The sequence below is a fragment of the Musa acuminata genome, chromosome BXJ2-9 (genome assembly GCF_036884655.1).
Source record: "Musa acuminata AAA Group cultivar baxijiao chromosome BXJ2-9, Cavendish_Baxijiao_AAA, whole genome shotgun sequence".
Lineage (NCBI taxonomy): Eukaryota > Viridiplantae > Streptophyta > Magnoliopsida > Zingiberales > Musaceae > Musa > Musa acuminata.
This window is the reverse complement of record NC_088346.1, coordinates 42842396-42867372: the sequence shown is the minus strand read 5'-3', so window position 1 is coordinate 42867372 and position 24977 is coordinate 42842396. Positions and strand designations below refer to the sequence as shown.

Here is a 24977-nt window from a genome sequence, read left to right as displayed (position 1 = left end):
AGGCATCGGAACTTGGAATCTGCGGCTGTTGGCGTGCAAATTTCCTTCTTTTTTTCTCTTTAATTTAGTCGGTTCTCTTCTTGGTTGAAGTGATTTCGTACGTTGTTGGTGGATCAGTGGGAATTTTCTTCTGCCCTTTTTGATCGGTTGTTTCAAGATCTGTGTTTTTTTTTGGTACAAGGCTGCAGGTAAACGCCTTCTCCCGGCTAATCGCAACCTATTTTTATGGCGCTTGCATGATACTGTCTAAACTTCGAGGATATGTTTGGTCCGCGTGTAGTTTTTTGGAGTCCGTTGGATTCTCAAGCTTCTGTACTGCACTTCTTAGATGATGCGGGTTAATGGTTAAGAATCCACTAAGTTGTTAATCTTTGGATCAAAGATTGCAACTTTGTCTCTGATATGGTTGTAGTTCTTAGATTTTCGATCATGTGTTATTTGATCCCTTGACGACTTGAGCGATTTGTGGGGTTTTAGGATAACATGAAGGAAAAGAGTGGTATTATAAGATGACGCCTACCATCGCGGTAATGTAAGTGTTTCCCAATAAGTTAAAATGAAAAATACATGAAGGAAACTAGTGTGACTGTAGTTGTAAGAATATGTTGATTATGAGATTATCCAATGCATAATTAGACAGAAATATCCCTGAAAGTGAAATGGCTAACGAAATCAGGATATTTTATTTTGTATGCGTGATGGGTATTGTAGGATAAAGAAAAAATAAAACGAAAAATGCATGAAAGAAGATAGTGTGACTGTAGTTGTAAGAATCTGTTGATTATATAGACACGAAAATATACAATGCATAATTAGTCAGAAATATCCATGAAAGTGAAAGGGTTAAAGAAATCAGGAATTATTTTTGTACAGGTGATGGATATTGTAGGATAAAGAAAAAATAAAAGTCACTTTTAGCTTGAAAATGATTGTGTATTATATCCCTCATGTGATTGTTGATGATCAAAAACAGGATGTAAACTGGCCTGTTTTAGTGTGATACTCAGGTGGAAATATTTGAATTGTGAAGCTTCTCGAAATGCCCTTTAAGTAGGATCTGTCACGATGATCTTCCTCATCATTCTTTTGAGTTGATTCTCTTCGAATTGGAGTTTTCTCTACGTTGGTGTCTCAGAATTAAATTGGTAAATTATGAATTGTAGGACACAATCAAGTTTCTTACAGAAACCTGGATGTCTGAGTTTGCTAATCTATAAAATTTGGAACTAACTCTTCAAGGATATGTATGTAGGCTTTTAGCTAAATTCATTTAGCTGTCCCAGTTTATTTTGAGACTTCAATGCATGTTGGATACTGCAAGAATACTCACGTTTAAAATTTTATTGTAAATGAATAATTTGATTTAGGTCATTAGCAATGTCTAAAATTAGACAGCTATCTTTGAGAAAGACAATATAGTTTAATACTATTTTTTGGTGGTTGTTCTCCTATGAAATTTTACAAGATGGATGATTATTGAATTTTGCAGGAGTCTATCTTCGTGCTGTTATGGTAGATTATGTTGTAATTGAACTTTGTTGTTCGTTTTCCTAATCCTGAAGCTTTGTGGATCCTTAGATGAAACCCAATTATGGTCTTAAGTGTGTCCTCAGTGGAATGATGATTGTCATATTTCAACTTGCTTTATATTGGATATGTTCTCTCCAAACTTAGATAGGTTTAGGAGTTGCTTGATTCATTTATCTTTCCAGATTATCATGTCCTCTCTAATTTCCTTTGCTATTATAGGTTTGATCTCTTGGGAAATGGAACTGTGTACAATTTATTTTGTGATTATGTTAGCCTTGCCTGAGCCTGACACTATAAATTATGAAGCATGCCAGCCATATAGAAAGCGATCTGCCACAATGCTTTTGGAGTCTGCATTGCCTAGTCACAGTGTTGCTTCAACCATTTTACAATGCTACTGAACTTGCCCTTGCCTCTATCATAATGATTTAGTTTTATGGAAAAGAACACAAAATAAATGCACAATTATTCTCATGTAACATACTATCATGCTAATTTGATGTTCACTTTTTTATTCAATTTAGTTCAATTATTCATGGGATTTTCCTTTCAATTTATACTCTTATCTAATATTTTTGCCTCTTTTAACTATTAATTATCAGAATCATGCTTATATTTATGATATTTTTCTTGGAAGGAAATCAGGATGGGAGTTCTAGAGGGAGCAATTATTTGCCGCCCTGATATTCGGGCACATTACACTGGACTTTCTGCTTCCCTTGTTACCAACAACACTACAAAGGCTATCGGTCCTCAAAGCAGAATATGGGGGTTCAAAACTAGATGCAAAAGCATCATTCAGTTCAGTGGCTTATCTCTGCAACCTTGTAGTAAGAGACGATGGCGTGTCCATTGTAGTTTCAGTTCCTCTTCTGACGGTAACGGAAGCATGGCTGGCAATTTTAGTGCAAACGACGAGGAGTATGTAAACTCCAGTGTAATGGAAGCTGGTAATATCTTCAAACCAATTTTTTTTCTTACATTTGACTCTTGGTATATATTTTTTTCCTCTGAAGGTCTGTTGCTGGATTCTGTACCTGACTTTTGAACAGTTACTCTTGTGAACAGAACTCTGATCTTATTAGGTGGTTAACAATTTTCTTGCTGTAGCTAACAAATCCTATGAATCAGTGGTCGTCTTTGTTTTTGATGTGTTAGCTTTGGTTGAGGCTCGGTGGAAAAGTATAGAGCTGCTGTTATATTTAGTCATCTTCTAAGTTAAGGTCAATAGAGTTTGGATGGTCTGGTGTCACATATTCAGTCTTTAAGAGCTGGTGGACTTTATCAGAATGCAAATGGTATTGGATGTCTAGCAGCAAGTTACTTGTTTATATAGTGATGAAATTAGTGGTATCTGTTACAATTTCTATTTTAAGTGATGCATGCTAACAGAGAAAATTCGTTTTATTTCTTTAATTTGATTATTTGTCTTGTAATCTTCTGACTTATTGTAAGGTGTATGGGTTACATGATTCTCTTGTACAAGCAGTTCAGGTCAGAAGTGGATTGGATGGTTTCATGATAAAGATGCGTGATGGTAGATATTTACGATGTGTTCATAATAATCCTCAAGGAGGGCATCTGCCAGACTATGCACCTCACCCTGCTATTGTGTTGAAGATGGAAGATGGAAGTGATCTCTTGCTTCCTATTATTGTCTGTATGTTCTATTTCCTATGTATCTTCATGTCTTCTCTTCAAAGAAGTGATCTTAAGGCTTCCTTATTTGTCAGTGGAGATGCCAAGTGTGTTGCTGATGGCTGCAATTCGCAATGTTCGAATTGTAAGGATGCATTTTTTATGGATTATTAAGATTACTGATTCTTGCTTTCTAAAAAGAAGATTATGTGATACATGTTTCTCAGGCTAGACCAACCATTTATCAAGTAGTCAAAGATATGATTGAAAAGATGGGATATGCGGTAAGTCATATAGTATGTTGAATCACTTGAAATCCTTTATTTTTTGTGAGTAGGATTTGCTAGGAATTTTATGAGTTTATGGAGAGAACCTTGCAGTAATCATTGGCCTAGAACTGCTGTGTGCCAACCCCTTGATTTTGCCAGTTTATTATTGTTAACAATTGATAATATATGATTGCTGAATTTTGATACTGTAATTGTAAGCTTTTATATCTTTGGAACCACATGATAAATGCTGTTTGTCAGGTTCAACTTGTTAGGGTCACCAAGAGAGTGAATGAGGCTTACTTTGCTCAACTGTACCTTTCAAAGGTGAACATTGGCTTATGAAATTTTGTTCTCCCTAACTTTTATTGTGATACAGACAAATTGAGTTCCGAAGAAAGTTTCCCTCCAAAATAGGAAAGAGTTCTAACTTGAACTTCTTCCTTACATGCAGGTAGGGAATGAAAAAGACACTATTAGTTTGGATCTTCGACCTTCAGATGCTATCAATATGGCTGTTCGATGCAAGGTATGCTCTAGTTCTCCAAATAGCTTGAAGCTATTCATGCATTTTCTTGCAAACACATCATTGCAGAATTTAGAAATGTTTAAACTTAGTAAATAGTGAATAATGTGCTTGGTTCAGTTTAAAGTCAAATTGAGAAAAAGATCTAGGTCAATCGAATCAAGTTTGGGCTATGGTTGAAGTCAAGACATGGTAGATCTCAAATTGCCTTCCTGTTAAAGAACTTTTGGATTTTTTTTTTATTTACTTTACGATGTAGTAGATAGGGTTGAATATTTTGTATTTCTAATCTGACTGTGGATAAGAGTCCATCTAATTGGCCTGAAACCATGAGATACACACACAGTGCACAAGAACTGTAGTTCATTGGAACTAGAAATTTGATTGGCCATCCTCTTTGGATTGCACAAATTGCTGCTTCAAACTACCCTGCTGGCCAAGGCTGACTGAATTTTGAACAGTTGTGGTTAGCTCATACATATAATTCATAATAATATTCTTAATTTGATGGTTAACCATTTATTTACTCTTTAGGTGGATTTAGACTGGCGCTACATGCTTTCACAGTGATCTCGTTAGCATATCCCTATATTTTTTAGAACAATTATCCTCTTAAGAGAATATACACTTAGTCATTTATGCTTATAGTTAGAAAATGTATGTTTACATTATGCATGTTTAGCATATCCCTAATGTATGTATACATCACATGTTCAACTCAAAGACATCGACTGGCATACTTATATTTTCAAATGATGCAGGTTCCCATACAAGTAAACAGAAATCTTGTATACAGTGATGCAATGAGAGTGGTTGAGCCAAGCAAGTCAACCATGCAGGCTCCTCAATCAGATGGAATGCTGTTCATGGAACTTGATAGGTAGAAACAATATCATAATACAATTCAGATTAAGTATCCCATTTTACATAATTCTGGTAAAATTGTTTGGATGATGATCCTGTTCATTGCAGCAGAAAGCTTGTTCTCCATGTTCCCATTTTGTGATCTTATAGTGTCCATATGAACATGAAAAATTGAAGAAATTTCACCTTTTAAGTTCCACTCTATTTAGATGTGGTAAATTTCTGTTTAAAGTTTCGCATCTTTCATATACATAATATTATACAATTTGTCTCTTGGTGCTGTTCTCTATGGTTTGAATTGAATTAGTTGTGTGTCCTACTAGAATCCATCAAGTGATTGTGCTCGTGTATTGGTTTGCTTTTCACTTTACTTTTTCAAGGTTGTAGTTTGTAGTCTTAAATTCACTGTCATGTTCCATCCCATAATGCAAGCTGTGATGTTGACAGGCCTGATGGTCAGCCTTGCTTGGAGGCTGAAGAGTTCGGTTTGATCCGAAACATGCTGATTGCTGCTGTTGAGGAACGATACAGAGATGCTGGTAAAACATTGTTTCTCAATTTCATGCCCTTGCTTTAGTTTTCGATAAGATATCATGTTATAGACATTGTGAAATGCTTAAACAATTTTTACTTGGATCCGCCAGAATCTAACAGAAAAAAAATGCTACTAGCCTCATGTAAGTGATCAACCACACATCGGTTTCGCTTACATGAGACTCAGCAACACCTCTTCAAAATGTGTATTCCACAAATCAGTCAAATCAAACCAAATAGCATCCTATCTTATTGACTTTTCATAGATTTTATGTTCGGCTCTCCATATCTAATGGATTCTTCTCATCTTTCAGCTCAGTGGAGAGACCAGCTTCATCAGCTCAGATCCAAGAGAAAGAACTGGACATGACAGGTTTCAATGGAACCATACATCTGCTTGTACTTTTGACTTACACTTAAAATTCTGATAATTGCCAGAAAATTTTTATTCCTTCTTTTCTATTTTTGTGCAGCAGTTACGGGGATGTAGATAAATATGGCGCCAACATGCCTCACACATGTGATTGTATAAATATAAATATATAAAAATATATATATATATGACCACTAATCTTGTTAATATGACTATCGTTGTAATACGATGTTTGTGACGTTTGCCAGTACATACCGGTGTCAGACAATGGATCTTATTTAAGTGTATCAGTGGCTCGGGATCCATCTCTTTCCGATTGTTTAACTTTTCTGCTTTTTGTTCTCTCTGTAAGTGTTGATACGAGGCCTCCACTTTTGTTGTTTGGGATTGGAGACGACCTCTAACGTGGCTGCATCCATCAAGCACTCTTCATCATTAATGGAGATCATATGAAACTTCAGTAAACACCGTCCTCATTCGTTGGACGATCAAATTGCATGTTTTCTTCATTGGTCTAGGTTCTTAAAACTACTATGAGCTTGGGCGACTGACTGATGGTGATCAGGGGAAGGCGGCAATCAAGCTATAGCACTCTTTGACGGTAAGAGGCCATGAAGGTGACACTATGAAGTGCAAGGTGACGACTGATGAATTTATTGTCAAAGCAGTAGTTTCATTCATTGTCATTGAGATAATATCTATTTATATAGGTGGTAATTAAAAGATTTTTTTTAATTATGTATTGAGATAATATTTATTTATATAGGTTATAAGGAAACGCTATTCTTTAATCATGTTTTCATGTACTTAAATTTATGGTTAATTCTTAAATAATACATTAATTGAGAATTATGATATATAAGAAATATAAAATTATCATTTCATATTTATCTATATTATAATCTTTTATCATGCAAAGATTGATTTTCGATCAAAAATATCAATTTTGGACCGATGCAATTGAAATATTCTATGGGCAAAAGGTTTTGTGAGGGAGTTTGTTAGTTAGTCATAAGTATGGATGTGAAAAATGTGTAGTTGATGTCTAACAACTTAATTTCTAGCGATCATGCGTGAGTGGAACACTAGGTTGGTGTATAAGTAGGTGGCACCAATATTATCATAATATATTATAGGAGTAGGTTGGGAGATGACGTCAAGTTCATATAGTAGATTAGTAACCCAATTGAGTTCTGTAGTGATGATAGTAATGGCTATATATTCAATTTAAGTGATAGATCTTGCGATTGTATTTCATTTCTTGAAACTCCAACTGATTATATTTACTCCAAGGAAGGTAATATAAGCTGACATAGATGTTTTGTCATCAGTGTTATCTACTTAATCAACATTTATGAAGACATGAAGATGAAGTTATAAATATTTAAGAAAGAGAAATCCATGATTAAAAATTCCTTTAAAATATTGCATAACACATTTTAGTACAAACCAATGTGGTGGAGGGCCAATATATAAATTGTGATAATTTGTTGACTACAAATAAAATGTTATGATGTGTAGAGATAAATACTATAAAGAACAAAGTACTTATCGATATTGTGTAGTATGGTTGTCCTCATATAATTTGAGTACTTAATGATAAAGAGTGGTATAATAGACAAAGATGTAAACAGGGTGTTCGTTGTAATGCTTATATATATTTGTTTCTTTCAATTTTGTTTATGCTTTGTAAAGCCTGTAAAAAAGTTACAATAGGCTTGGTTGCCTTATTTTGGTTGGATTTTATAATTGTTTCAACACAAAGGCAAAACTATCCAGAAACAAACTATCCAAGCAATCATTATAGAGTGATACGAAATGTCAATCAACACATCATCTAAGAGCTACCTAGGTGGCACATGATTGAATAGGCTTTTGGGGTAGCTTCTAAGGCTAGTTACTGTCTTGTTTCACAATAATATCATATAGGCACTTGTGAGGACTTTTGACCGTGGTAGACCACCTTGGATCTTTTGTTGCACAATCATTCAAAGCTTGTGAAATCTATATTTGTAATTTGTATTATTGATCAAGTGTTTGCTGAAATGTCTATCTATGAATCACAAGTTAAACATTTTCTCTAACTTGTCTAATGTTTTATATGTTCTTAAGGGACCTTAAGATGTTTCGAGAAAGTTGAACCTTTATAAATGGACACATAAGGGTACTACACGACTTAAACAAAACCAAAAAAGTCTATAACATATGATATTAGAGCATGACAAGCATACTTAAAAATATTTGACATGAGACCTAGTGGGATTGCATTGAGGATAACCAGCACGCCCGACCACTTGGGGGAAACGATCATTGAAATGTAAGAAAATGAATCGCTCAAATGAGTAAGCATTTGAGATTGACATTTAGAGAAATGATCAATCCTTTGCACGAGAGACATCATAAGGGCAAGAGAGTTGGGAAAAAGGTATAGCACACAAAGGATGAGATGAATGAATTTAAGCTACGACTTAATGTTAGCAACCAAACTTATAATACACAAGGCAAACGAGATGCTTGACAAAGAATAATACTATGCAAGGAAGGATAGGTTACTCGACGATCGAAAGAATTATACAAAGCTCATAAAGATAAGAGAACCATCCCAAGACAATCGAAACTTAATACTGCAAACTTTTAAAACTTTTTCTTCGTCAATACGTCCATAGGAAATTAAAATGTATAACAAGTTTAACATATTACTAGACTTTAACGGGAATAATCACAATATATAATTGAGTTCCGATCATTGATTCATTATAAAGTTGAATAAGTTTAATGTGGGTGATCTAATTTAATCAACTCTTTCTCGCTCAACAATGCCTAAACTAATATGATCAAATCAAATCTAACCAAAGTACTCCTCGCAAGACAGCTTAGGCTGACACTTCAACCTCGTGCAAGTGGGTGAGGCAGGAATGCAGCAAAAGAACGGAGAAGGGTCAGCAAAAGAACGGACACAGCTCACATGTCCTGCGTGAGGACGAATGAGACCATTCAGGCAGCAAAAGCTGCAGCACTTCAAATTCTCTGGACAACATGGCCTTCACAGATCCCGAGAAGATGCTCTGTGTCCTCCTCTACTGTCCTTTTGCTTGTGTCATATGGAGAGAGAGAGACAGAGAGAGAGAGACAGAGAGAGAGAGAGAGGTTAGATGCGTTTCTTCCCTCTTCGTTCCGACGTCTCTCTTTGCATGGGCTATAAGTGTTCGTCCAGTCCAAACTTGGACATGAGGTTGTGGAGTCTCTGCTTGGACTTTTTTTGAAAGGAATAATTCGCAAGTAAATAATCCTTAATATAATCGATCATGAAAGGAATAATTCATTGCATTGATTTGGTCTACACTCTTCCCATGATATTTATCATATAATTATCTCTGAATCACATATAACATGCAGAAAGCTTAGTAATACCTTTCGCAATCCTTCATTTCTAATCTTCTCACAGCACATAGCTTGCAGTGGTCAGTATCGCTGTATGCCAACACTTATCGACACAATCATCATTTGTAAAGGTATTTAATTTTTTTTAATTATTTTTTAACTGATTTAAAATCGACCAACCATCGAATCCGAATCTAATTCCTTATTACAGGATATAGAAACTCGATCTTAAGATCTATCTCCTCTTTTTTAGAAAATAAAAATATAAAAAGATGGTACCTCCTCCATTTGTCGTTCAAATATATGATATACTTTTGATCTAATTCCCGTCCATTACGGCATGATGTCGCGACAATGATTTGATCCAAGTCTTAGGAGTCACATCGAGCAACAACCGATGCCGTGTGGGTTGGCTTAATTGATGCCCATTGCCCACATAACAACTACGTGAATTGATAAAGGGAGACATGAGAGACATGAGTGCAACTATGAAGATAGGTTAAAGCAAGGTTCGTCGTACCGTACCATACCGACGTTTCGACCCGGGCTCGGTACCGATACCATACGGTATACCGCTCGGTACACCCAGGTGTACCGAGCACTGTACACTGCTACAGTGTTGCTGTACACTACTACAGTGTCGGTACGGTACGGAGCGATCCGCGTACCGTTGGCCTGTCGGACCGGTACGTACCGCCCGTACCGGGCGGTACAGTTCGGTACGGCAAACCTTGGGTTAAAGATTAGTTGATATATGATATAAGAATTGAGCCACGCATACAGTAATCCTAAAATTACTTTTATTGTGACTCAAAAATTTTATTTATATGAGATTAAAAAAATGAATGAAAAAATAATCTTAAATTTTTTTATTACTAAAAGAGTTAGATAATCATATAATACTTTAAGCTTTTGAGTCATATCAGTGTTTATTTATCGTTCTATAATGACTTAGAATCTTAAAAGAAAATCTAAAATGACGACAGAGTTAGATCGATAAAATATGATCTGAGTTAAGACTGATTAAAAAATAATTATGTTTGATAAACTAAATAATTATGTTTGATAAACGAAAATTTACAATAATCCATCAAGAAAATGGCAATCATAAGCATTAGACTTATTTTCTCACAACACATACTTCAAAATGAACAATCATAAGTAGAAAAGATATCCAATTAGACTTCCTTTTGGAAATGTAGGGTAGATATGCTTACAAAAACTGGACCACTGGGGAACAAACTGTTCTTGTCATGCTTTGTATGTCCAATGGAATGCCTTTTATGTGGTTCAATGAATCATATTCTCATCTTGTTAAACTGTCCATCTTTTCTTTGATCCTTTCTACACTCATAGGATGTCAGGTTGGGGACAGTTGTGCATATGAGTCTTCACTTATTGTGAAGGTGACGGCTTAACAAGAAAGAAAGGAGAAAGAAAAAAAAAAACTAAGAATTGATTCATATAAACATTAAAGTACCAAATTTATATCTTTAAAGTTTGAAATCTCCCATTTACAGTCAAAAATATTATTTTCTAAACATCACGGTTTAATCCTACATCCAAAGCAAAAGATAATTGAGTTGGTGTATGGGGTTAGATTAGTTTATTAATATTAACTTGGACTTTAGTATTTTAGATTAATAATTTATTATTGAGTTAATAACTAATATTAATATTAAGTATTGTGATAGGTTTAAGATGAAAATGACTTATCAATTTTGTTTGATCCAAACAATTAATAACAATAAAATATTATTTTTATAAATCAATGTTAATTTTATTTATTTATGATGTTGGACCAATCCTATGAATAGTCTTTCGGTTTAAATACTAAGTCGATTCTAATATCAAATATTACGAATCTAATAGGTTATTGACCTATTAATTTCATTTGATTCGAATCAATAATTAAAATATTTAAGTTAAGATTAATAATAATATATTTATCAAATTTTTATAAGTTAATTTTGATGTAAAACTAATCATGATGTTATATATCACGGCTAGTGATTATGTTAATACAACTAAATAAAACTAAATAAGTAAACTAATTGAGTTAAAGGAACAATTAATTTCTGATGATTCCAATGAAGAAAAGAAAGAAATATTTTTTTATAAATAAAAAAAATTAATTACTAAGAAGAGATCATACAATATGACCTGTGCATCATATAAAATGGTTGTGAGACTCAAAAGGAATATATATATATATATATATATATATATACTCGACCGATAATTATTTTCTTGATATAATATCTTATTTCCTTGCGTGGTGGGAATAGAAAACAGAGATCGAATCATGTATTCCCACTTTGTGCCACGTCGCATTCTTTTACGGTCAAAACGAGGGCGCATGCTTTTGGAAACAGCATGATGAGAGAGAGAAAATTGCTTTTAAAAACAGATACGGCCCGTTTTGGTCATGTACGTGCGGTCCGGATTCCGTGTTTCATTCAAGTCACCAAACAGATAATGGCTCTTTTTTATTGGACGAACTCTTGGCCGTCATGAGTGGGCCCAGTTATCGAGTGGCTTTTCTCCAATGAAAAGGTTCTATTTTGTTAAATGTGTTCGTAATGAAGTAGGTTAGATTTTAGATGAAACTAATTTGCTTACGTCCCTCCGTATTAGAATACGTTCAACTGTCTCCAATCGCTTCTCGTTCACTTTCTTTCCCTTGGCAGGCCGAAGGAGAAGAACGCAGAGCGGAGGGTAAGAAAAGGTCAAGTTTTGCGGCCTCTCCGAGCCGTAGAACACCTCCGGTCGGAGCCCCGGTCCACCCGCCGGCAGCCGCCTTGACGCGATTCACCGCCGATTAGGCCCGGCTTCTCTCGCGGTCTTCTTATTCTCTGTGGGGAATTAGTAGAGCTGTGTGGTCGGTATGCTTGTCGTTAGGATTTCTTGTTTCGATTCCTTGTAGGGGTTTTTGACCTTTATGAGTGGATTTATGATACAAAGTTTGGTTTCTTCTTTTACCTTTGGCAGATATGTCAGGACCACTCGATCGATTTGCGAGGCCCTGTAAGTTTTTCTTTGGTATTCGTTTCTTAATTTTTGTTTCCAGAAAAATCGTTTAGTATCTGAAGAAAAAACAAATACTCTATATGGTTTTGGATAGGTAGTAAATTTGCTTTCTTTTTATCATTTTTGGGCTGGAAATTTCTTGATCTATTTTTTCTTGAGAAAGTGTATGGTTGTTTTGTCTTAACTTTTTCTTGGAAGTTGGTAGAACATTCAAAGAGATGGCTTTTTTATGGCCTTGGATGGATGATATTATGACTCAAAATAAAAGGAGACGGCAAAAAGATAGAAGAGAAATTGGAATTTGGTATTTCCTCGAAAAAGTAAAATAAAAAATAAAAAGACAATTTGAAATATGGTTCCTGCAATTGCTATTTTGCAAGCAATAAAAAAATAAGTGCCAAATTAGAGGAAGAATTTGTTCTTCCCGCCTTGGATGATCTAGATATCAGTCATTCTTTCTACTAGTATTGGTCTCTTTCTGATATTGAAAACCTTTAGTTCAGACTCTAATTGCTCCACCTTGCAGCCCTTTTTATCGTCGACAACCATAAATCTCTGTACCTTAGATTCATGCTTTATAACATATAGTGATAAACTGATAACCATAAAGAATTGCCACCTGAAAACAGCATCACCATCCTTCATATGATGCTTTTGATCATTACTAGAGATGCAAACTCTTTTCAAGCATCTTTGTTGAGTTTGATGATAAGAATCCACTTCTCCTTCTATGGTGGCAATTACAACTGCAGAGGCATGGCTACATCAGCCAAGGCTATACTTGAATATTATGAATATCAGTTAGTCATTGATCAATCATATGCCAATATTTGTGTTCATTTATGAAGGTACAAATTTCTCTTCTTGTTGATTGTGCATGTATTAGTAATTTGGAAATGGTTCATTCCACAGAGTTAACAAGATAAATGAATTATGTTCATGTGGTTCAGTACAAATGAGTTTGGCATTGTTGACATGTGTCCTTTGGATCAATAAAAATTAATACATTGGGTTTTTCCACAGTACTAAAGACCTTAGTTAGCTATGTATTGTTCACGTGTCTGTCTATGTTTTTCAAGAAAAATGATATAATTTTCTACACTTGAATCATTAGTTTTGATATCTTCATAAATTGGTCTGCCGGACACACTTCTGATGATATATGATGCTTTCTAGAAGTTAGATTCTGGTGGTTGATTTTTGTTATTGAGTTGCAGGCTTTGAGGGGTTCTCCAGTCACGATGAGAAAAAAGAGCGGAAATCAGATGTTGAGAACTCAGAAGACGAAAGGAGGACAAGAATTGGTTCTTTGAAGAAAAAAGCCATAAGTGCATCAACTAGATTCAGACATTCTTTAAGGAGAAAGAGCAGAAAGAAGCTTGACACTCGCATTAGCTCTGTTTCGATTGAGGATATAAGAGACATTGAAGAGCTGCGTGCTGTTGATTCATTTCGCCAGTCCCTAATTCAGGATGAATTGTTACCATCAAAACATGATGATTATCATATGATGTTGAGGTAACCTATCATATACTTTTAATGTAGTTTTGCTTTAAAATTTATACACATGACCTTCAATAAATGCTGAAGATACTGTTTTCCCACCTTACTAGTTTATGTGTTGTTTGTCACTTGAAGTAAAATATATTGGCATTCTTTTCTATTTTGAGCAACTGTAAGCCGAATTCTTTCTAATCAAGACACTATCTTATAAAATGACACCTGATGTAAATCTATATAATATGTGGAAGATGATCCTTCTATAGAAATAAGATATTATCTCCTTTAGTTTTTCTATATTTGAGTAAATTAATGTGACATTAGGACAACCAGAGTGCGAGATTCTTACGGTTCTTGGATTCTTCTCCACAATAACCATAAATAATTAGAGTGTGCATTCTTGTAGTACTTTTCTTGGACACAGATTAGAATGTACATGCACTAAGTTATAGAAAAGACATCTCAATATCTTGATCCACTATATGAGGTTAGATCAAGAGTTCAAAATGCTATTGCATATAACACCATTGCTTGGAAGTAGTACTCAAACCATTGGCGTAACCACTAGATTGTTATGATAATAAAAGGACTACTTGAATTACTTAGTGATTGTTATCTGTAATAACCTCTGCGTAGTTTGTTGTAAATCATCTTTCATCTTCATTTGATGGCCGTGTGCTCATGTGAGAAAAGCTCAACCAATTGAACTTCTTGGTGGTTGTATATCTGATAAATGCTTTATTGGATTGTTGCAAGTGATCCTTCTTCTCAGTGTAATTGTCTTGGCTTTATGACCTTGTGCTCATCCAAGAAAGGGTCACTTATTTTACATTCATATACACAATTTTATAGATCTGTTCATGCTAAATCAAAGATACTGTTTTTCTTGTCAAAATATTAGCTCTCATGCTAATATTTTTATTATTATTTCATTAAAAACTGCTATTTATTATTAATATATCTTATGGCATTTTTTACCTTTAGATTTCTGAAAGCACGAAAATTTGATACTGAGAAAGCGAAGCACATGTGGTCAGAAATGCTTAAATGGAGGCAAGATTTTGGTGCTGACACTATTATTGAGGTATTGTACAAATTGATTTCTCCTCATTAATTGTTGTTGATATTTTAGGACTTGCAGAAAAAAATATTTTTTTATGCAATTGAAAAGAACTGAATAGAGGATGATGTAGTGTGGTTGTTTCTTAATGACCTGAGTAATTAGGGCTATGGCTACAGTCATAAATGCTCATTTACTTAAACAGGAGTACAACAACGTCCATTGACCTTTCCCAATAATTGCATTAACAGTCTCATCTTTCACAATGCTTTCAACATATTTGAACACAACAAAACCATTTGCTTTGTGCATTAGCATAGATGATGAAGTACATCTTATCACTCAGAGGGAAAAAGATGGAGAACAATTTAGAGTGTGTTAAAAATATATGAAATAATTAAAATGCTGAAAAAGAGGCTCACCTACATGAGCTTTTGCCTCCTTGCAATTTTAACAAGAAATTATCAGGAGTGATTCACTTAAAACCAATTCTCGATTTGTGCGAAGTATTTTTTATTAGTCCACCTCAAGTTGGTAGTCATGAAAGACTCGATGACTCTGGTTAGCTTGTATCTTGCAGAAATCCATATAAGGTTTCTTTTTGAGTTATACTGAGTCCATTTGTAGAACAAGTTGATTGAAACTACTTAGGCCCTTCATCTTTGACATTCTAGGTAACAGTAATCATACATGGGTGTATAATATACTTAACATGGTGGATAGTCCTAATGTACACCATGACCAATCTATTCAGTTTCCATTAATTTTTGGAATGTCTTGTCCTGGTCATACCTCAGTGTTCCTCTATTCGAAATATATAGTTAGTTTTGATATCCGACTTTATTGAAGATGATAATTTTTTTAATTTTCTCTTCATCAGGATTTTGATTATACAGAGATAGAAGAGGTTCTAAAGTACTATCCACAAGGTTATCATGGTGTGGATAAAGAGGGTAGACCAGTCTACATTGAAATGCTTGGAAAAGTTGATGCTAACAAGCTAATGCAAGTGACAACTATGGATCGTTACATAAAATATCATGTGAAAGAGTTTGAGCGGTGCTTCTTACTTAGGTTTCCAGCTTGCTCGATTGCTGCAAAAAGGCACATTGATTCCAGCACAACAATTCTAGATGTCCAAGGCGTGGTATGTTATTAACATTCTTTTACATCTCTGTGGATGACTTAGTTGCAAATGTTATACAACTTCAATTGCAATGCTGTAACCAACAAGTTACTGATGAATCTCTTTTCCTTTAGGGTCTGAAAAACTTTACGAAGGCTGCAAGAGAACTGATCATCCGATTACAAAAAATTGACAATGATAATTATCCAGAGGTATATAATTTATTTGCATATTATTTTGTTTAGCTTCTTTTTGTTTCCTTTTTCTAATATCCAATTTTAGCTTAGAATCTTTCTCTTTTTTTCCATATGAATTTCAATTGTCTTTTGAAAGTCATCTAGATGGAGCATAATGGTTAGAAAATATCCACATAGGTGGACCTTAAATAGATGGGACATAAACTTCTTGTTTAAAGCCACCTGAATAACTATTTTTAACAATTTTATTTTTTTCTGCAGACACTATGCCGGATGTTTATAATTAATGCTGGTTCAGGTTTTAAGCTTTTATGGAATACTGTGAAGTCATTTCTTGATCCAAAAACTACTTCTAAGATTCATGTAAGCTAGTTCCATCTTGTGTCACAACTAATAGTTCCTTTTTCTGTGAATTATGTAAATGACAATGTACTATTTGCAACTATTCTTCAGGTTCTTGGCACAAAATACCAAAATAAGCTGCTTGAAGTAATTGATTCCAGGTCTTTCCCTTTTTTATGTTTATATGTGTGTTGTTTTATGGAACCAATTTTTCTTTCTTCTCTTTGTCTCATCGTCTGAGCTGTGGATCTGGATTCTGTAGTGAGTTGCCGGAGTTCTTTGGTGGTTGTTGTACATGCACTGAGTATGGTGGATGCCTTAGATCTGATCGAGGTCCATGGAAAGACCCTAATATATTAAAGGTCTTTTCTCTATCACTCTCTATACAGACAAATGAGCACACACACACACACATACTTGCACACACAAACTTATACACTCACACAAACATTTTACTATCTTTAGATAGATAATATTTGATGGTTTGGATGGTAAGCAGATGATTCTTAATGGTGAAGCACAATGTGCTAGGCAAATTGTTACTGTTTCAAACAGCGAAGGAAAGATTATTGCTTATGCTAAGCCACAATACCCAGCAGTAAGAACTGCAATAGTTACTTCTCTTTACCAGGTTTTATACTGTTTGTAAATGCCATTTGGTTTGTGTACCAGATAAAAGGAAGTGATACATCTACTGCAGAGTCTGGCTCAGAACCTGAAGACATTGGTTATTCAAGAAGACCTATCAATTATATCCATAAACCTCAGTTGACCCCTGTTCATGAAGAGGTGACCAATTGCTTCGTTTGAGTTAAATAGGTTATCAGTAAAATTTTATTGGGTAAAATCTGAGAGCAATAATTTGCAAGGAATTTATTTTGAAAGACTTGAGATAATAATCTATTTTTCAAAGAATAATTAATCTGTTATTATTCCTTTTTTAATTGAAGATCCCCTAATCCCAAGAGCTGCTGCTTTATATCCTTTTGGAATTCATTGAAATGACAAAAGCAATAGTAATATGTGTATGGTTATTTTTTTGCAATTAAGTAAATAATCATCATTGAAGCATCTCAACCTTGTACTGTTGTGAAATTTGGTAATGCTACTAGATTTATTAAACAGGTCAAAAATATGCAAGCCAAAATGTTAGGAAAGGCTAGGGTCTCTGGTGGCTCTTCTGAGTATGAAGATTGTGTGCCCATGGTTGACAAGGCGGTAGATGCAGCGTGGAAGATTCAAAATTCTAGTTCGGTACACCCTTCCTCCGAAGGTTTGTGAACTTGCAGTTGATTATGTTGAAGCTGTTATAATGGTCATCCTTTATTTGCTTATATTCAACCTTCTGAACTAAAAATTACACATATATATATCTGCAACGAGACTAGTCTGCTAAGATATCAGCTGATCTCGTTGACCTATTTCTCAGTTGAGATAGTTTTCCTGCTTTGATTATGTATCTGTAGCTTCCCGAAGCTGCTAATGAAAAATAATCGAACACAAATGCTGTTAACCTTTTCTTTACTTGCATTGCTCTTCTTATTCTTCATCTATTAATAGTAAGTTTGGGTCAACCATGATGATAAATGAATGATATGGTGGTAAGATGGATTGAGAACTACTGCACATGACAGAAAGTTGGAAAGTGGAAACAAGCTACAACAGTCTGTTTGGTGCAGTCAACCTTGCCTTTTACATTCTTCCTATGTTTATATTTGTGAATCCTCTCCGTGAAAACTTGAATTGGTGCTAAAGTTGCATTTTCTATGAAAATTTGGAATCAAGATCTCTACTTCCATATTCCAGAAAATTCTACTTTAACAATAAAATAAAGCTGCTTTATTGAGGCTAATAGTGTTGGTGCTGTGAGCCTGTGGCTTATGGATTAACAAGGTTTTTGCACTGGAGCACAATTATAACCTACTTTACAATAACAAATACAGTAATGCCAAACCTAGATCCACTCCACGGATAGTCCAACTATTTTATAGATTCACATTTTTATTTCAGTATGACCTACCCCATTTTGAAGCCAGAGCATAAAGTCTAATTTAATCCATGTCTTAATGCAATTGATTCTTTCCATAGCTGATTTACTATCTTTTGTATTGATGATAGTCTTGGCTAGTCACACCAATTTGCTTGATGCAGGTAGATTTCGGTTGTTTGACATGAGTCTGCCGTCAAATGGAATTCATGTTCAAGTTATTACATGGCTTACTGCCTTCATTATGACCCTTTATGCAATGTTCTGTTCAGTCACAAGTCGTGTGACTAAAAGACTCCCGGAGAAAACACACGAGTTTGATCTCTACTCTCCTGAATATGACCTAGATCATATGCCTAAAGAGGAATTTCGGCCACCTTCACCTTCCCCTTTTTACAAAGAAGTAGATCTGCTTTCCTCTGTCTTAAAAAGGTTGGGAGAGCTAGAGGAAAAAGTTGATGAACTTCAAGCAAAACCATCAAAAATGCCTTACGAGAAAGAAGAATTGCTTGATGCTGCTGTTCGCCGAGTGGATGCATTAGAGGCTGAGCTTATTGCTACAAAAAAGGTTAGCTTTGACTTTATATTGTGGATAACAACAAATTTATTTGCAGTATACTGTAACCAATGTAGATGAATTGGGATCTCAAATCAGTAGTATTGACATGATTGATGAAGTAAATGCTGATAATCTATTTTGCTTCTCATATATGGAGTTCCAAACTTCCACTTCTTAATAAAATGATGAGTATTTATCATCAACGCTTTGTTTCTGAACAGGCTCTATATGAAGCTTTGATAGGACAAGAGGAACTGCTTGCATATATTGACCAGCAAAGGCAGGCTAAATTTCGGGTGAGTTACTGATAAATATGTTTTCCTCCAATATAATTCGTAATTTTTGACATGTATTTTGTGTGTTTAATTCAAAGGGAAGGCACCACCTACATTATGGTTTCATGATTCATCGTTCTTAAAGCAACTGATGTTTTTCCAATTGCATACATTTTTAGTTAAGTCTCAGCTTTTAGTGACACTTTTGTTTTTCTATTTGGGACATTATCAAAGAGAACTTAGATGAACATATATTACACAAGTCCCAGCTCACACATGCCAGTCATATGGTCTCTGTTTCTTTCTCTATATTATGCACTCCTATAGGTTACCTCTATGGATTTTGGAAGTGATTTAAGGAATGGTGAGCAGCCACCTTCTGATAGTCTGTCCCATTGTTAGTCATTTTTGCCAACAACCTCATTAATTGTGTACAATGCCCCTACTGAGATTTCGCATTGGTGGGTCCCTTTGCACAGACCACTTCTTCTCTTTGTTTAAAACTAATATCTGGTCGAACAATGTGACTGCAGCAGTGAGTTAGCAATTGTTTTTATTTTTAATCATCACTGACATCATAAGATCTAAAGATAAAACAAAGCATGGGGCTTCTGTTTTCACCACTCATCAGCTTTAATCATTCTAATGACTCCCTAGGATCAGCAGGATTAGGTGCTATACTGACAAGGAACTATTATATATGAAAAAGAAGTATTAAAGGTCAAAAAGCATCATATGTATAGGGTTCAGAAGATAGTTGATAGCATCCATTTGTGATTATCATCTGAATGGAGACAATAGTTTATGGTGAAGGGGTGGTGTTCTTTCCCCTTTCATTCCTGTGGTCAATTTATACTACTGTAATATTGTCATTTTTATTCATGATTTCAAGAAGTGCCATATCAAACAACATTTGCTGTGTACATCCGACCAGCATTCTAAAATCATAGTTAGTTCAAGTCTGAGAAATCCAATGCTGATCTTTTGAGATTACTTGATGTCCATAATTATCATTTGTTTCAACTGGTGAGCTGCACATATGATATCATCCTGTAATTGTAGAAATATTCATGTGATTTCCTATTCACAACTTTTCATTTCTGGTTTGCAGAAGAAAAAATTCTGCTTTTGAGGCTTGGCATCAGCACCATATTACGCGACCGGTATATTCTGGAGTTTAATCTCCATATGTACAATATATACATGCATATATATATATATAGACTGTATTTAGTTTGAGATTGTAAGGAATTTCCAAAAGACATAAGCTTTTTGCTCTTCTGAAGCCAAGAGAATTTGGAGCTGCATATGATCAATTTAGGCTTGTGCTCTCTTGTCTGAATCTTGATCTTCTAGGCTGGAATAAAAACCCTAAGGTTACATCATATTTTAAGTGGAATTTTCAAGCATATGTGCCTGATGCCTCTCAATGTTAAGCAATCTCTCTCTTCTATTACAGGCTCAGCAATATCATTACAGATGACTATCACTCCTACCCCACTTTTGTCCCCAGTGTTTCTTCTTTGTAGGCTCAGCAATATCATTACAAACTCACATCCATGATCTGTTCTCCAAGATGCCAACGTTGACATTTAATTTTCCCACATTCTTTTTGTAGGGTAAATTCTCTAAGAAAATTTCATGTTTTTATTTTTTTAATATTTTTGTGAAGCATATATATTTTTATTTATTTTTGCTAAGCATCTCTTTTATAATAAAAGATGAGATTATTCTTGGACTCCGTCACGGTCGATTATCGCCTGTCTCATCATCACCGTTAGTTGTCATCTTTTGTCACGTTGTGATCATCCTTCAACGGGGCCTCACGATGGGTTGGAGAGCGATAACGTTTATGGTAGGGCCTCAATCTCTCCTTTGAACTCTATGTTCTCGTTTACTATCTCCTCTCCAACCATTATATCGTTCGTCCTGTCGACTCTATCGTAGCCTTCACTTATGGAGATTTTTTGTCTCTCTCGATTAGATTCAAGAGACCAACAACATTCACGATATCTAGACGTCGATTGCACAATCAATATCTAAGAGACAATGAAATGGAGACTAAGAATAAATTTATCTTTTAAAAAATAAAAAATATTTTATATAAATAAATAGTAAAGAAAATATTATGCAGAAAAAAGATAAAAACTTAAGGCTTATTTTGGAGGATATGTCCATGTTTACAGATACACCAATTGATTTACTGACAAATATATTTGTTTCTTAGGTGAGGGATCAAAACAATGACCGTAATACCTAACATAAAGAATTGATGATTTCTCCCTATTTTATTGGATGGATTCCTCTCTCGATGATATCCAGTAATCATAAAGAAGCGGTACAGCTCGTTTATGCTAATTGACGTATCATTTCGTGGAAGGCTTATCGGATCTCCAGGTGACCACAACTTCCACCGGTTGGCTACCGAGAAGTTTCCAGAGAACCTCACATCCACCGTCCATTTCTCCCCAGATCGGCATCAATAATTGCTCCGCATCTTTTCTTCCCACTCATATTATTTTATATCGAAATCTTTGGCATCCCATAAGTAATATCTTATTGTTAAACCTAATGATATTAATTATCTTTATATCTTTATTTTCACAAATTTCTTTTAAAAAAATTATATAAAATATTTTTTATTTTTTATTAATAAAAAATATATTAATGATCATTCATTATCTGATATTTAAACATCACGTGAAAATGTCCAAGTCACGTTTCATCTATTTGCTCCCGTGGACAATAGTCTTAGATAGATCATTCGGGGTTATCTCTTTACTATCGTTCACATAGACAAAATATCAAAAAGAGATAAAATATCAAAAAGAGATGTTGGGGGCAATTACAATCAATTCCCTCTAAAATCAGGCATAAAAACTAACTTTCAGTGTCATGTTAATGAGCTCTTTTAAAAAAAAAAACTCATATCTAAAAAGGTCATCAAACTAATTTGAACACCAGAGAGATTGAAATTTTTTTTTCGAGTATCAATCTTAATACAAGTATCACCTTGGAGCTATCTCGATTGGAAGCTCCTATGCCCTCAAGTTTGAACCATATTGAATTGACTCATACGTCGATGATAATTTTTCCTAAGACCCATGTATCATCTCATATTTTTTATTAATACCAAAATATAGGAACAACGTTTTTTTTTTTTTTTTTTGTCAAAGGTGCTATATGGGAAATTAAAAAAAAAAGAAAATATTTTGTGAAAAAATATATAAAGAGAAGTTTTTCTAAGGAATTTGCTCTTTTATTTTCTTAAAATTGCCAAATTATATATGAGTTTTAATTGGACCCATATAGAAAAAACGAATTATTGAGGATTTAATTGCAACCATATGTACAATAATGACTGTTTATGTTGATGAGAATTCATATGGGCTTTTTTATAATTTCTTGAGAGGCTTTTATATAAATCGAAATATTATAGGACTTATTTGCAAATGTTTCCTTGGGTATCGGTTCTTCTGCTCACTCAACCCTCTCCCAAACGAGAAGACGAGAGGACGAGAGAGAGAGAGAGAGAGAGAGAGATGGCTTCGGACGGTAACGTCATCGCGGCACCCACGGAGGAGAACGGCACTGCGGCGCCGCCGTCCGGCACCCCCACCCTTAAGATCTACGCCGGCGCCGATTTCTTCGGTTGCAATCTCAAGGACGCCCTTGTCGCTTACCTCCGCTCCCTCCCTGGCGTCGAAGTCGTTGACCTAGGCACTGATAAGTACTACTCCATCGCCGAGCAGGTCGGCCGCATCGTCAGCTCCTCCGCCTCTGGTGGATCCTCGCTGGAGACCCGCGGGGTCCTCTCCTGCGGCACCGGCGTCGGCGTCTCCATGTTCGCCAACAAGTTCCCCCGTGTGTACGCCGCCACTTGCTCCTCCGCCGGTGACGCCGTCAACGCCCGCTCCATCAGCTCTTGCAACGTGCTCGCCGTGTCCGGCATGAACACCGCCCCCGATGACGCCGTCAAGATCGTCGACGCCTGGCTGCATACTCCCTTCAAAGCCCCCTGCCCCGCATCTGGCGGCGTCGACTGGCCCGACGACATCCATGCTTTCCTCGACAACGCCACCGCCGAGATGGCCGCCATCCCCAACCCGTCCTCTGCCGCCTCCACTTGCGCCATCTGCTGCTTGAGGAAAGGCATCAAATTTGAGCCCGTCGGGATCATGCCTGGCGGCGAGATGAAGATCGTGCGCGAGAGCCCGACATCGGCCATCGTCAAGTTCAAGGCCGGCAGCGTCGAGCCGGCGCACCACCACACCTTCGGACACGACCTCGTGGTGATGAAGGGGAAGAAGAAAGTGTGGAACTTGACGAAGAAGGAGAGCTATGACCTCGAGGATGGTGACTTCCTGTTCACACCGGCCTGGGATGTGCACCGGGTCAAATACTTTACCGATACTGAGTTTTTCATCAGATGGGATGGGGATTGGGACATCTTCCTCGATGAGGACCTGGAAGCGGCCAAGGAAGCCATTGATAAGGAGCTCGCCAGCGGAAAAAATTGAAGCACTTCCTGTTGGGTATTCGTGGACTTTGTACTCCTCTGTTTGCGGCTATAAGGATAATGGGCTTCCTTGTGTTTGTGGTATATGTTGCTTTGGTAAAAGGTGATGATAGATAGTCGGACTAGTGTCATCATGCTGCTTGTTTGAATATATGAATCTGAAAATGTTGCTGCTTGGAAGTGATAGTAGTACTGTAAAAAAGAATTAGTAAGAACTTTGATGCACCAAGAATAGTTATGTTTATGCTGCTATTCTTAGATTGCTTGTGCTAGTAAATTCAGTGGCCATAGCAATGGTGGAATCTTATCTCTGTACCTAGCTTCTGTTCCCGATATTATCAGTGGTCATGGTATTATGAAATTTTAGGATTGCATTCTGTCAAATCATTTTTTTGAGAGGTGGCCATCGATGCAGCAATGTGGTACATGACTATCCTTTGTTCCCCCTTTTAAACTAAAGTTTCTGAAGAGCTTGTTGCTGAATGAATGGTATACATATGCATTGTTTATTTATTTAGTCATCATGAACATGATTCTGTTGCTTGATCTTTTTGCATGAAGGTAATTCAGCAATATAATATTTGTTAATGTGCATATCTTAAGAGTTCTCCGCATATGTCAATGCTAGATCAAGGTTTTGGGGGCATTTGATATTGTTTCTATGATAGTGAATATCATTGTTTCCTTTTGATTTTAAGTGCATAAATATGTTTTTTGAAGTTGGAATCTGGAAATGTGAATTCTTGCTTTAATAGATGGAAACACTTGATAGCAGTAGCACTAATTTCAGTGAGTATTGGGTCTAGGATATGTTGAGTTCTAGAACTGACTGCTAGTTTTGGCTAGATAATAGTAGATATGATGGGAAAGCAATAAAATGAGTTCTAAGAGTCTTAGTTGACTAGATAATAGTAGAAATGATTTCTTTAAAATTCCTTGCCATATTTTTTATCGTAGTTATCAGATTGGTTGTTAAGTAATATTATGACCTGCCTTATTTCTAGTTTAATAATTCTCCTCATGATTCTTAAATGTCATGTGAGATAAATTGTAATTCTAAACAGGAGAAACTGAATAAATTAAATGGAGATTTACTGCATGTTGTTTATTTTTTGAATATAATTGTTCGTTCATTAACTTGGGTCTTTTCTTTGAACTTGTTTTGTCTGTCTTCTTTCGTTATCAATTTCCTTCTGGGTTTAAAGCTAGCTTGTCCCAGGAATACCTTTTAGTCCGTTTACAAGTTAGTTGGTCAATGGTGAGTATG

General features: G+C 35.5%; 3 protein-coding genes across 6 annotated transcripts; all 3 read left to right on the top strand.

Moving 5' to 3' along the window:
* On the top strand, positions 1–6021 carry LOC135623475 (bifunctional nuclease 2-like). 3 transcript variants are annotated; one of them, XM_065126490.1, is made up of 11 exons: positions 1–188; positions 2176–2480; positions 3020–3190; positions 3264–3313; positions 3396–3452; positions 3699–3764; positions 3892–3966; positions 4725–4843; positions 5275–5366; positions 5676–5734; positions 5838–6021. In XM_065126490.1, exons 2-10 carry the CDS (start codon positions 2177–2179, stop codon positions 5729–5731), a joined length of 990 nt encoding a protein of 329 aa, XP_064982562.1. In that variant the 5' UTR covers positions 1–188; position 2176; the 3' UTR covers positions 5732–5734; positions 5838–6021. The 3 variants fall into 3 exon arrangements, with proteins under 3 accessions (XP_064982562.1, XP_064982561.1, XP_064982563.1); XM_065126489.1 differs by having other exon boundaries at positions 2168–2480; XM_065126491.1 differs by having other exon boundaries at positions 2168–2480; positions 5835–6021.
* Positions 6022–11785: 5764 nt separating this feature from the next.
* Positions 11786–20576, top strand: LOC103998653 (phosphatidylinositol/phosphatidylcholine transfer protein SFH6). Of its 2 annotated transcripts, none has more exons than XM_009420184.3 (15): positions 11786–11996; positions 12107–12142; positions 13363–13663; positions 14630–14729; positions 15586–15852; positions 15966–16043; positions 16290–16391; positions 16482–16531; positions 16633–16732; positions 16870–16968; positions 17043–17159; positions 17496–17643; positions 18522–18925; positions 19138–19212; positions 20303–20576. In XM_009420184.3, exons 2-15 carry the CDS (start codon positions 12109–12111, stop codon positions 20321–20323), a joined length of 1896 nt encoding a protein of 631 aa, XP_009418459.2. In that variant the 5' UTR covers positions 11786–11996; positions 12107–12108; the 3' UTR covers positions 20324–20576. The 2 variants fall into 2 exon arrangements, with proteins under 2 accessions (XP_009418459.2, XP_009418458.2); XM_009420183.3 differs by having other exon boundaries at positions 11786–12000.
* Positions 20577–22661: 2085 nt separating this feature from the next.
* LOC103998652 (DNA damage-repair/toleration protein DRT102) lies at positions 22662–23968 on the top strand. Its single transcript, XM_009420182.3, has one exon. The coding sequence runs from the start codon at positions 22734–22736 to the stop codon at positions 23709–23711; it is 978 nt and encodes a 325-aa protein (XP_009418457.2). The 5' UTR covers positions 22662–22733; the 3' UTR covers positions 23712–23968.
* Positions 23969–24977: the final 1009 nt, after the last annotated feature.

Bases quoted from the DNA above. Each gene is read 5' to 3' on its own strand.
- LOC103998653 (XM_009420184.3), top strand. From the start codon at position 12,109: ATGTCAGGACCACTCGATCGATTTGCGAGGCCCT. The intron at 15,853-15,965 runs GTATGTTATTAA...CTTTTCCTTTAG, and splicing joins TTCTAGATGTCCAAGGCGTG to GGTCTGAAAAACTTTACGAA. The intron at 16,969-17,042 runs GTAAGAACTGCA...TTTGTGTACCAG, and splicing joins CTAAGCCACAATACCCAGCA to ATAAAAGGAAGTGATACATC.
- LOC103998652 (XM_009420182.3), top strand. From the start codon at position 22,734: ATGGCTTCGGACGGTAACGTCATCGCGGCACCCACGGAGGAGAACGGC.
- LOC135623475 (XM_065126490.1), top strand. From the start codon at position 2,177: ATGGGAGTTCTAGAGGGAGCAATTATTTGCCGCCCTGATATTCGGGCA. The intron at 3,191-3,263 runs GTATGTTCTATT...CTTATTTGTCAG, and splicing joins CTTGCTTCCTATTATTGTCT to TGGAGATGCCAAGTGTGTTG. The intron at 3,967-4,724 runs GTATGCTCTAGT...CAAATGATGCAG, and splicing joins ATATGGCTGTTCGATGCAAG to GTTCCCATACAAGTAAACAG.